At 43.0% G+C, this 13,218-nt stretch overlaps 1 protein-coding gene across 1 annotated transcript in view; it reads left to right on the forward strand.

Moving 5' to 3' along the window:
- The window catches only part of IFT172 (intraflagellar transport 172), a 36,992-nt gene that overhangs the window by 9,987 nt on the left and 13,787 nt on the right, over window positions 1-13,218 (forward strand). The window contains exons 15-22 of the mRNA XM_052647756.1: window positions 5,039-5,151; window positions 6,003-6,170; window positions 9,332-9,468; window positions 9,706-9,813; window positions 11,613-11,697; window positions 11,992-12,084; window positions 12,574-12,651; window positions 12,891-13,139. Of these exons, the coding sequence (XP_052503716.1) occupies window positions 5,039-5,151; window positions 6,003-6,170; window positions 9,332-9,468; window positions 9,706-9,813; window positions 11,613-11,697; window positions 11,992-12,084; window positions 12,574-12,651; window positions 12,891-13,139 (1,031 nt within the window). The remainder of the gene's footprint in view (window positions 1-5,038; window positions 5,152-6,002; window positions 6,171-9,331; window positions 9,469-9,705; window positions 9,814-11,612; window positions 11,698-11,991; window positions 12,085-12,573; window positions 12,652-12,890; window positions 13,140-13,218) is intronic.

Raw genomic sequence — 13,218 nt, forward strand, 5'->3', positions numbered from 1 at the left:
CTTAGGAAGGGGACTTACTTTCTGTATGTTGCTAAGTCCCTTCAGTCGTGCCTGACTCTGTGCGACCCCATAGACAGCAGCCCACCAGGCTCCCCCGTCCCTGGGATTCTCCAGGCAAGAACACTGGAGTGGGTTGCCATTTCCTTCTCTGTATAGTTTGTCATTAATAAGTAGTGATGACACATTTTATGTACATGTCACAAGTGTTCACATTCATAAATCGTACTTTATGTGGGCTTCCCTGGTGGTGCAGAGGTTAAAGTGTCTGCCTGTAATGTGGGAGACCTGGGTTCGATCCCTGGGTCGGGAACATCCCCTGGAGAAGAAAATGGCAACCCACTCCAGTATTCTTGCCTGGAGAATCCCATGGACGGAGGAGCTTGGTGGGCTACAGTCTACGGGTCGCAAAGAGTCAGACACGACTGAGCGACTTCACTTTCACTTTATATATTAATAGTTAATTTTGTATCATGAAATGTTTCAAGCATAGGGAAAAAGTATAAAAAATAGCATGATATTCTCTGAAAAGCTTATTAGAGAATAACATATGCAGGTAGTGTAGTTGTTAACAGCAGAGCTCTGGAGTCAAACCGTCCCACTTCTCTACTTACTACCTGTGTGATCTTCAGGTAAATTACTTATCCTTTCTGTATCTCAATTTCCTCATCTACAATGTGGGGATAAAAATAGCACCTACTTCGTATGAAAAGCACTTAGACTAGTGCCTAGTACATGATAAGTGCTTAATAAATGTTAGCTATTCATAATAATAATATTATTATTACTTGTATACCCATAATAATATTATTATGAATAGCTAACATTTGTTACATACTTATTATATACCAAGCAGTAGTCTAAGTGCTTTTCTTATTATTATTACTTGTATACCCATGGGCTTCCCTGATGGCTGAGTGGGTAAAGAATCTGCCTGCAATGCAGGAGACATAGGAGACAGGGGTTCAATCCCTGTGCCGGGAAGATTCCCTGGAGAAGGAAATGGCAACCCACTCCAGTATTCTTGCTTGGAAAATCCCATGGACAGAGGAGCCTGAGAGGCTACAGTCCATGGGGTAGCAGAAGGGTCAGACATGACTTAGTGACAGGGAAGAGCTCTGTACCCATACCAAATTCTTTCAAATCCTTAACATTCCATTATATTTTCCTTGGATCTTTTCTCTCTTCTTTTATTGGTGGACATTTAAGTTGTTGGTTTTTCCCTGTTGCAGTATTTCAGTTCTCTAAGGTTTACACCCAGCGTGGAATTGCTGAATCATAAAAGAGGTACATCCTCAATTTCACTAAATATTTCCAAATTGCTCTCTGAAGAGGTTGTACCAATTTACAGTCCCACCAGCAGTACAGTTCCACATCCTCTCCAATGCTTGAAATTGCCTGACTTCATAATTGGCTCAATCTGATGTATTCAATATATGAAAATATATTTAATTCTATTAACTTTTTGTTCATTTGTTCATTGGCATTTTGGATTTCTTCTTCTGTGAATTGCCAGTTTATATCCATTGCCTCTTTTTAAAATTAGATTGTTTTTTCCTTGTTTGGGCCTACCTTGTGGCTCAGCTGGTAAAGAATCCACCTGAAATGCGGGAGACATGGGTTCGATCACTGGGTTGGGAAGATCCCCTGGAGAAGGGAAAGGCTACCCACTCCAGTATTCTGGCCTGGACTATACAGTCCATGGGGTCGCAAAGAGTCCGACATGACTGAGTGACTTTCACTCACTTTCTTGGTTACTTGAAGGAGTTCTGTGTGTGTGCAGGTATAGACTTTGATGGTTATTTGCATTGCAGTTATTTTGTCTCACCCTGTGGCTTGTCTTTTCTCTATTTTTCAGCATCTTTTAGTGTTTAGACATTTTTAAGTTTAACGTAATTCATCACTTTTTAAAAATTGAAGTATAGTTGATTTACAGTGTTGTGTATCACTTTTTAATAAATAGTTTGTGGGTTTTAAGGTCTTATTTAGGAAATCCCCTTCTATTCCCTCCTATATTTTGACACTTAAAATTTTTGCCTTTTACCTGCAATTTATTTTTGTGCATAATATAAGTAGGAAGCTAATTTTATTTTTCCATATGTGTAACCATTTATTGAAAATCCATTCTTCTCCCAATAATACATTATGTCATCTCTCATAAATCAAATTTCCATATACATATGGGTCTGTCCTTAAGATATTTTTACATTTCAAGAATTTTATATTTCATATAAGGTTTCTGAGCTCAGAAATAAAAGTATAATGCAAATAATAACACAGTCCACTGGCCTAAGTTCTAATAGCAGTAGTGAGCCATATGGCTTTGGACAAGTCACCTCACTCTGTAGGTCTCATCTTCAGTGTACATTGACAGAGTTTATCTCTTAACTTTTTTGGGTCACCAACCCCTTTGAGTATCTAATTGAAAACATAAATCCTTTCCCAGAAAAATATCTACACACATAATTTTGTGTGTAATTTAAGGGTGCTCATAGAAATAGGGTCCCCACAGCTTTAGCATTTTCTAATTGTACTTATAACTGAGGCATTAAAACGTGGATTTACTATTTTGCTTTTGAATTAAAAGAAAAATTCATTTCTAAGTTGGTCTTCCCAGTTGTGGCTATCAGCTGGCATTTGGTCTTTAGCTTAAGCATATATAACAAAAACAGGCACATTGCTCATTGATAATGTATAAGATAATTGACAATGCATGCTGGTGCTGCTAAGTCGCTTCAGTCACGTCCGACTCTGTGCAACCCCATAGACGGCAGCCCACCAGGCTCCCCAGTCCCTGGGATTCTCCAGGCAAGAACACTGGAGTGGGTTGCCGTTGCCTTCTCCGGAACTGACAGTGTATCAGTTCAGTTCAGTTCAGTTGCTCCCAGGGACGGGGGAGCCTGGTGGGCTGCCATCTCTGGGGTCGCACAGAGTCGGACATGACTGAAGCGACACAGCAGCAGCAGCAGCAGCAGTTGCTCAGTCGTGTCCAACTCTTTGTGACCCCATGAACCGCAGCACAACAGGCCTCCCTGTCTATCACCAACTCCCGGAGTCCACCCAAACCCATGTCCATCGAGTCGGTGATGCCATCCAACCATCTTCTCTTCTGTCATCCCCTTCTCCTCATGCCCTCAATCTTTCCCAGCATCAGGGTCTTTTCAAATGAGTCAGCTCTTTGCATCAGGTGACCAAAGTATTGGAGTTTCAGCTTCAACATCAGTCCTTCCAATGAACACCCAGGACTGATCTCCTGTAGGATGGACTGGTTGGATCTCCTTGCAGTCCAAGGGACGCTCAAGAGTCTTCTCCAACACCACACTTCAAAAGCATCAATTCTTCAGTGCTCAGCTTTCTTTATACTCCAACTCTCACATCCATACATGACTACTGGAAAAACCATAGCCTTGACTAGACGGACGTTTGTTGACAAAGTAATGTCTCTGCTTTTTAATACACTGTCTAGGTTGGTCATAACTTTCCTTCCAAGGAGTAAGCATCTTTTAATTTCATGGCTGCAATCACCATCTACAATGATTTTGGAGCCCAGAAAAATAAAGTCAGCCACTGTTTCCCCATCTATTTGCCATGAAGTGATGGGACCAGATGCCATGATCTTAGTTTTCTGAATGTTGAGCTTTAAGCCAACTTTTTCACTCTCCTCTTTCACTTTCATCAAGAGGCTCTTGAGTTCCTCTTCACTTTGTGCCATAAGGGTGGTGTCATCTGCATATCTGAGGTTATTGATATTTCTCCTGGCAGTCTAGATTCCAGCTTGTGCTTCCTCCAGCCCAGCGTTTCTCATGATGTATTCTGCATATAAGTTAAATAAGCAGGGTGACGATATACAGCCTTGATGTGCTCCTTTTTCTGTTTGGAACCAGTCTGTTGTTCCATGTCCAGTTCTAACTGTTGCTTCCTGACCTGCATACAGGTTTCTCAAGAGGCAGGTCAGGTGGTCTGGTATTCCCATCTCTTTCAGAATTTTCCACAGCTTATTGTGATCCACACAGTCAAAGGCTTTGGCATAGTCAATAAAGCAGAAATGATGCTGTGACAGTGCTGCACTCAATATGCCAGGGAATTTGGAAAACTCAGCAGTGGCCACAGGACTGGAAAAGGTCAGTGTTCATTCCAGTCTCAAAGGAAGGCAGTGCCAAAGAATGCTCAAACTACTGCACAATTACACTCATCTCACACACTAGTAAAGTGATGCTTAAAATTCTCCAAGCCAGGCTACAGCAATACATAAACTGTGAACTTCCAGATGTTCAAGCTGGTTTTAGAAAAAGCAGAGGAACCAGAGATCAAATTGCCAACATCCGCTGGATCATGGAAAAAGCAAGAGAGTTCCAGAAAAACATCTATTTCTGCTTTATTAATTATGCCAAAGCCTTTGACTATGTGGATCACAATGTATAAGATAATATATAAGAGCTATGAATGGGGTTTGTTCAGGAGACTCCCTGAAAGCATCCTAGCCAACCCTGAGTGGTCTGTTCTAAGCATGATTGTTTCTTAATGTTATCTACAAAATTCAGACCCAGCTAATATTTATCCCCTACACTGACCTGCCTAACTTTAGTCAGAGGTTCCTCCTATTGTGTCTGTGCACCTTCACCACTGATAGACCCTCCTGTTTTTATGGCTTGGAGCATCTGTGGTCACTGAGGTCATTTCATTGATCAGCTCTCTCTCATTGGTAGGCTTGCTGTAACTGGGGCTTATCGTGAGTAACGGAAGCCATAGTTTTGACCTGCTATGAGACAAGTCCCAGAGTCCCAGAGAGGAATCAGATTTCTTGATGGGTCTGGATCTTCTAACTTAACTGCAGAGTTAAATGAAATCTCTGTAAATTTAGAAGAAACACGGCATCCGAAGCAACTTAGCAAAACTATATTATACTGACCATTTGTACTCCTGAGTGATGTGCTCTAGACTAACGCAACATTCTTAAAACCAAACTTTCATAAGCCACCTCATGCTTTGTACGTGATTATGTGGAATCTCTCTTTTTCACACTGTTTCCTTTACTCTCTAGTGGACCTGATTGGAGGCTACAACATTGGCACCATCAGCCATGAGAGCCGTGTGGATTGGCTGGAACTTAATGAGACCGGGCACAAGCTTCTCTTCAGGGACCGGAAACTTCGTGTGAGAAGGGTTACTAAGGCCTTAACCACTGACTGGTCCGTAAAGGATGTGGTACTAGCTGCCACCAGGGACGGTGGGAGGCAGAATGGGACATGATTTCTTGGGGCTGTGCCATAAGCATAATGAACAGCACAGAAGGATCAACATTTTTTACATCTAATATCACCACGCATCCCATTTTACCCTGAGAGATTGTATCATGCAGGCACCAAAGTCACGAGGGGAATTTGGGAGTTGGTGTGTCTCTTAATATTCACAAATCTGTGACTTCATGAACCGTCCTCACCCCTGCGTTCCTCTTCCTCAACGCCCAGCTGACCTTTACCACACATACTTTTCCAGTGCTCTTCGACCACACTTACCTGACCGCAGTGACCCTGACTTGAGGACAGTCTCCCCCAGCCCTTTATTGATTCTGATCTCAGTGTGGTATCGCCAATGAGTTCGACCTCAGGGACTACCTGGTGATTTTGCATTTCATTTTCACTGTGATGTAAAAGCCACATCACATATTTCCAGGCCATCTAATTTGTCTCATGATCTTATTTTTGTAATCTAGACCAATAACTCTGGCCCAGAGTTATTCTAGGAATGAAAGTCTGACCTTCACCTAACTTAAATTCCTAGGGTGTAGCCCTTTGCTCTTTTGGTCATCTCTTACTTGGCCAGTGTCAGAATATACCAACCAAGCATGAACTGGAAGGGTTTATGGTTGAAGTTCAGTAAGCTTTGAAATTCAGCATGTACCTGACTAGTGGGCTAGCTCACCACATTTCCCCATTAGGAAATGGTTCAGATGGGAAGACACCCACATCTTTTCTTAATTGTGTATCTACTTCTTCCTCCTCCAGTTGCATCTATACGATATCGAAAGCTGCTCTAAGACGATGATCCTCAACTTCTGCTCCTACGTGCAGTGGGTCCCAGGAAGTGATGTGCTGGTGGCTCAGAACCGAAACAACTTGTGTGTGTGGTACAACATTGAGGCACCCGAGAGGGTCACCATGTCCTCTATCAGGGTATGTCAACATCAGGGCACCTCACACATAGTGTCGAGCTGATTAATCGGAACCCAAGGAAACTTAGAAGGCTGCTTGGTTTCTCTGCCTGCCACCCATAACCTCTCTGATGGAGCTGACAGGAGACACTTACACTGCTTCCCACAGTGCTCTGGGCCCCAGAGCCATCCTCGTTCAGATTCCTGACATTATATTAGACCCTCAGAGTACTAGTCCCTATTATAGTGGGAATTCACCAAGTCGAGTTGTGGAGTTCCCTTTGACTGGAAGATCCCCAATTGGGGAGGAGTTCCATATCACACCTCCTTATGTGCTGATTCTCTGTTACAAGCCATTCAGAGTTCTGTTTTTTTCAGACTGCTGATCACACCCTCTGTTCTACGCCATGACAACATCACTCACACAGTAATATCCCAAATCTGGGAGGAGCCTATGGAAACAGAAAAGGGCCCCCTGTGCTAGGCTAGGATGACTGCCGTGGGTGTATGTAGAGCACTTGATGGTTTCTTTTTATTCTTTTCTCAATCTCTTCTTTTCCCCCTCCTTTTTCGCTTCATTTTAGACTGATTAAGGTTGGATTGAGGGGGTGGTGGGAGCTTGTCCTTTTCTAAATACCTTTTTTTGGTCTGAAGATTATATATCCTGTTTCTATAGTGTTTCTATAGTGAAGTGAAGTGAAGTCACTCAGTCGTGTCCAACTCTTTGAGACCCCATGGACTGTAGCCTACCAGGCTCTGAGGAGCCTCTCAGTCCATGGAATTTTCCAGGCAAGAGTACTGGAGTGGGTTGCCATTTCCTTCTCCAGGGGATCTTCCCAACCCAGGGATTGAACCCATGTCTCCCACACTGCAGGCAGACGCTTTACCGTCTGAGCCCCCAGGGAAGTTCACTATGTATTTAAATTAACAAAATGTGAAGTTAAGCAGCATCCACGCACCCTCCACTGCAGTGCAGACAAGGACCATAAAAGGCTTTAACTTTGATTCCCTCCCCTTTGCCGTTGTTGTTTAGTGTTGTTTTTATTTTTAATATTTATTTCATTTACTTATTTGGCTGCGCCAGGTCTTAGTTGTGGGATCTTTTAGTTGCAGCATGTGAACTGTTGGTTAGGGCATGTGGGATCTAGTTCCCTGACCAGGGATCAAACCCAGGCAGTCTGCATTGGGAGTGTGGAGTCTTAGCCACTGGACCACCAGGGAAGACCCTGTTGTCTAGTATTCTGTTCCTTTCTGTCATCCCCAAAGCTAGACATTATTGTTTTATACAGACAGAATTTGTTTAGATTTACCATCATAGTGCCAGTTCCCCATTCACCTTTTCCTTTAGCCTTGCTGATCTTCCTTCGGGAGTTACTTTTCCTCCTCTTCTTGAAGAGTAACATTTAGAAGATTCTTTAAAGTCTTTTGATGATAAAATGCTCAGGTTTTGATTATCTGGAACTGTTTTTACTTAGAGCTTTGCTATTGAAAGATGCTTGGACTCACTACCCAATTCTAGATTGACAGTTAATTTTTCTTAGCCTTTTGCAAATGTTGTCCCATTGATTGACTTCTTTTGTTCTGGCAGGTTTACTAATAGCCCTTTCTGTATAGGTGGTCTGTCTTTTCTCTCTGGTTGCTTTTAAAATCTTTCTTTTTTATTCTTTCTTTTTTTTTTTGGATGTGTTGAAATTTCACTACAATATGTCTGGATATAAACTTCTTTTTATTTATCTTGCTTGGTGTATATTGTGCTTCCTATATTTGAAAGTACATATATTTCCATCAGTCTTGGAAATTTCTCAACCAAAATCTCTTTAAACATTGCTTCTTCTCTCATATTCTCTAGTCTCTCCATCAAAACTCTAATTAGGCATATGGTAGATTTCTTGTCCTGACTTCTGTGCCTTTCTAACCTCTCTTTCATGCTAAATTTTTTTTAGCTCCATGGTAAATTCTGGATAATTTCTTTAAAAAAAAAACTTTTTACTTTATATCGGATTTATATTAGATAAACAATGTTGTGATTATTTCAGGTGTATAGCAAAGCCATACATATATATAAGTATCCATTCTCCCCCAAACTCCCCTCCCATTCTGGATAATTTCTTAAATACATCTTTCAGTTCATCAATTCACTTTCATCATTGTCTAATCTACTATTTAAACCATCCATTGTATTGTTTTTCCACTTCAAAAATTAAAGGCTTTACTTGGTTCTTTCTCCAACCTGCCTGACTATTTTTTGATAGTCTCTTGTTCCTGGCTTAATATTTCATCTTTTGGGTCTCTAATGTTTCACACATAATTATTTTATATTCCATAACTGTCTTTTTTCGTATTATTTTTTATATCCTAGATCCAGGGAGGTCTGAAACTATTGTCTGTAGTTATTGTTTACTCCCTACTAGTGGTTTGTTAAGTGGTATTTTGGTAGTTTTTAATTGTGAGTTCATGTTACGTTGAATATCATCTTTTGGAATCATGAGGGCCTTAGTTGGACATGCTTTCCTCCAGGGATGATCTGTATTTGCTTATGCAGAAATCAGGCATGTTAATGATCTATATACTCCTTTGGTTTCCTTTACTGAATAGAGGATCCACGTTTAATGAGAAATCCTCAGATTTGGCCTCCACATTCTGCTGAAGGACCCAAAGTTTACTCTCCTAATACTATGTTTGCCTTAGGGCAACTATAGTTTTTCCATTTGCTCACCTTCCATTTTTTCCTGCTCTTTTTTTTTTTTGGTTTTAACTTACTGACTTTTCTTTCTTTTTGTGGAGGGGAAGGGTGGGAGAGGGAGCAGGAAGCTTTCCTAGTGATTTCTTCAGTTGAACTCAGCAATACATTAAGAAGGATGTTCCAGGTTCAAGTTGAATTTTAGCTGGAGAACCTTTACAAATACCAAGTCATGGTACCGCTGGCAGAAGTGGATACCACACTTTGTCAACTTATCCCTAGCCAGTAGTGCTATCATAGCTATGGTGTACTTTAACCCAAGGATATTACCATAGATAGAGAATTTTTATCTGCCTGAGAGAAGTGTCAGAAAAACAGAGAGTATAGTCATTCCCTCAGAGTGTGAGCAGTAGGGTTGGATGACGGTGGGTCTTTTCTGCAGTTAAGCCTGTGTCAACACTCACCTGGAATTCTGGTGGGTTGGGGGGATTGAATTTTTACAGGGTGATGTTGTAGGTCTGGAGCGAGGTGGGGGAAAGACAGAGGTGATGGTGACCGAAGGTGTGACTACAGTTGCCTACACCCTGGATGAGGGCCTTATTGAGTTTGGAACAGCCATTGATGACGGCAACTACACCCGGTGAGACACGAGGCTGATAACCAGCACAGTGGTGGGAAAGTCTGGGTCTGAGGACCTGCCTGAGGTGGGCAGTGAAAGCAGCCATGTCTGAAAAGGACTTGGTGGTCCTGGGAGGAGATTAGACAAAAAGGGCAAATAATTGCCTCCCCCATCCTCTTGCTGCCCCATCACCAATATTCCTTAGTGTCTTCCTGACCTTGGACTCATTCCTTGTGCTTTGCTTCCTTCCCTCTGCAGGGCCACAGCCTTCTTAGAAACTCTGGAAATGACCCCAGAAACAGAAGCAATGTGGAAAACCTTGAGCAAGCTGTCACTGGAAGCAAAGCAGCTACACATTGCTGAGAGGTGAGCCGGGCTGTGGAACCCAGGTGCCAGGCAGCTCGGAGGGAGAGATGGCCGCACAGTGTCTTCCCCATGGGCTGCTCCTCCCCAGGGTTGGGGCACTTCTTGCCTTCCCATGCCAACAGATGTCATAGAACCCTTCCATAGTGCAGTTATTCCAAACATCCTCCCATCCTAGAATATGAGAGTATGGCTTTTATTTATTTTTTAAAATTTTTATTGGACTATAGTTGCTTTACAGTATTGTGTTAGTTTCTTGCTGAACAACAAAGTGAATCAGGTATTCATACACATACACATATATCCCCTTTTCTTTAGATTTCCTTCCCATTTATGTCACCACAGAACACTGAGTAGAGTTCCCTGTGCTACACAGTGGGCTCTCGTTAGTTATCTGTTTGATTAGATACATGAGTAGTGTATATGTGTCAATCCCAATCTCCCAATTCATCCCATCCCCTCTTCTTCCTTTGGCAACCATAAGTTTGTTCTCTGCAACTGAGACTCTGTTTCTGCTTTGCAAATAAGTTCGTCTCTACCATTTTCTAGATTCTACATTTAAGCGATATATGCTATTTGTTTTTATCTGACTTCCTATAAGAGTATGTCTTTTATTGTTTTCACTCCCCCACCTTGTAACTAGGTGCCGCTTCCAAGTGTTTAACTCTCCTACCCTACAATCTATGTGTTAATGTGTATATTCCAATAATGGTATAGGAGTGTAATTAACAGGAAAAACATGGGACTCCAGACTCTCCTGTTTCAAATCTTGATTCCATTTACCAACTGTGTAACTTTAGAGAGATTAACTTAACCTTCTCAAGCCTTGGCTTCTCCATTTTCTCTATGAAATGAGGATAATAACAGTATTCACCTTGCAGGATGGTAAAGAAGAGTGGCAGAGTGGCAGTGATAGGGGAGACTTAATGACAGGATCTGTGCAAAGAGCACAGACCGGAGTGCTCATTAAACATCAGCTGCTGTGGCTTTGGCGAAGATTCATCCTTGGTCCCTTTTATCCCATCCCCCCACAGCTAGACTCACTGCAAGTCATAGGGACAGTGAGCCAGGGTTTTTATAACATACCCCAGATCTCTTATTTGTTCAACCCTACTGTCTCCACCCTAGAACAGACCACCACCATCTCCTGCACACAGTGGTGCAAAAACCTCTTAATTAGTCTCTTAATTAATTAGAAACTGCTACTTAGACCCCTACAATCCTTAGAACCATAGCAGCTGTGGTAATTTTTTAAAAACATAAATTAGATTAAATCATTTTCTTGCTTTTGTGCTTTGTATAAAACACAAACTCCTAAGGCCCCACAAGATTTGACCCGCTTCCTTCTCATATCAGGTACTTGCCCATTAGTCTCCAGCCACACAGGCATCCTTTGTCCCTTTGAGCACACCAAGATCACTCCTGCCTTGGGCCCTTTATACTAGCTTCTCCCTTTGCCTGGAGTAATTTTCCTCCATCTTGCCATGATTGGCTCTTTCTTGGATTCAGGTCTCAGCTCAGATGACAGATCCTGGAACAGGCCTTCTCTAACAACCAACTTAAATAGTCCCCTTAGTTTCATTTTCCATTATTCCAGTTAATCTTTGTTTATTTGTTTGCTAATTATGTTTCCACTAGAAAGTAAGTTCCCTGAGAGCCAGGCCCTCATCTTTGTTTTTGTGTCCTCAGTGGCAAGAACAAGTGCCTGGCATATAATGGATGCTCATCATATATCTGCTAAACCAATGAATTAATGATGATTCTATAATAATATTATTATTGTTATTGCTTCCATACTTTAGGTGCTTTTCTGCTTTGGGACATGTTGCAAAAGCTCGGTTCCTCCATGAAACCAATGAGATTGCAGATCAAGTGTCTCGGGAATATGCAAGTATTCTCCTGATTCGTTCACTTTTTTGAGCTGCGATTTCTCTTGGCACTCAGACCCACAGCTCTTAGCTTTCCAGCCATGGCTAATTTCCTCTACCCTGCCCTCCCTATCGCCACCTTCAGGTCAGGCCATTTTGGAGCTGTTTGCCAAACCTCAAGCCTCTGAGCCCCAAGTTTTTCAGCTTCCTAAGCTTTTAGCCTCCACATCTCTCTGACCTTCCTGTCTCCACTTACACAGACAGAATTGTTCATGGGCACCAACAATAACCAGAACTTTCTTTTTTTCCACAGGGTGGAGAAGGAACAGACTTTTATCAGGTCCGAGCACGACTAGCCATGCTGGAGAAGAACTACAAGCTGGCGGAAATGATCTTCTTAGAACAGGTAATAGGAGCAGAGGAGCTGGATGGAAGAGGGGATCAGAGAGGAAAAAAGTGAGGCAAACTCAGAGGAAGAATGAGCGCTGGTCAGCTGGGCTATCAGGCCTGGAGAGAAACTTTAAAAAGGTTTATACAGTGAATTTCAGTGCTCCATAATTTCCTCCTCTGGGTTCATTCTGACAATCACTTCTTTACTTCATAGAAAGTCTACCATCTCCTTTTGTTCTCCACAATTCTTGTGCATGGAGATAGATCCCGATTTGGTGAGGCCCAAAGCTTATTCAGTTTGAGAAGCCCTCTTTAAGAAAAGTTGATTTGGAAGGAGCCTGTGCAAATAAGGTGCCCTGAAGCTTAAGCTTCTTTTAGTTTCATACTAAGGATGAAGCTTTCAACCCACACAGGCTGGCATCTCAGCCAGGCTGAGGAGAGCTTGCTAATTTCTGATCCTCGTGTCTTCCTGGTATCCCTCCTCCCTCTGCCCGGCCTCCCCTAGAATGCCGTTGAAGAGGCCATGGACATGTACCAGGAGCTACACCGCTGGGATGAATGTATCGCTGTGGCTGAGGCCAAGGTACTGGTTCTGTCTTCCCCACAGTTGTTCAGAACTAGGGCCCACCAGTATCAGAAACCCCTTCTTGTCAAGGAGGCTGCAGGAGCTGGAACAGTGTTGGGGTTGCACCTCACAGTGCAGGGAGTTGGGCCGCTGGTGACTGGGAGGATTTCGGCTGTTACAGTGGGATTGGACATGATGGGAAGCAGCGGGGCAGGAAGGAGGGGCATGACTCCTGGTTCTCTTCTGCTGAACGTCAGGGGCACCCGGCCCTAGAGAAGCTGCGCCGGGGTTACTACCAGTGGCTGATGGACACACAGCAAGAGGAGCGGGCAGGCGAACTTCAGGAGAGCCAAGGGGATGGGCTAGCAGCCATCAGCCTCTACCTCAAAGCTGGGCTCCCTGCCAAGGCTGCTCGGCTGGTGTTGAACCGAGAGGAACTGCTGGCCAACACGGAGCTGGTGGAGCACATCACCGCTGCCCTGATCAAGGGCGAGCTGTATGAACGGGTACCCTGGCTTCCAGTTCCCATCCCTTAGCCCCCAGGGCTCAGTGCCCTCTCCTACCCAGCGGTGTCTTGGAGTGCAC

This window comes from Budorcas taxicolor, chromosome 11, assembly GCF_023091745.1.
Source record: "Budorcas taxicolor isolate Tak-1 chromosome 11, Takin1.1, whole genome shotgun sequence".
Taxonomy (NCBI): Eukaryota; Metazoa; Chordata; class Mammalia; order Artiodactyla; family Bovidae; genus Budorcas; species Budorcas taxicolor.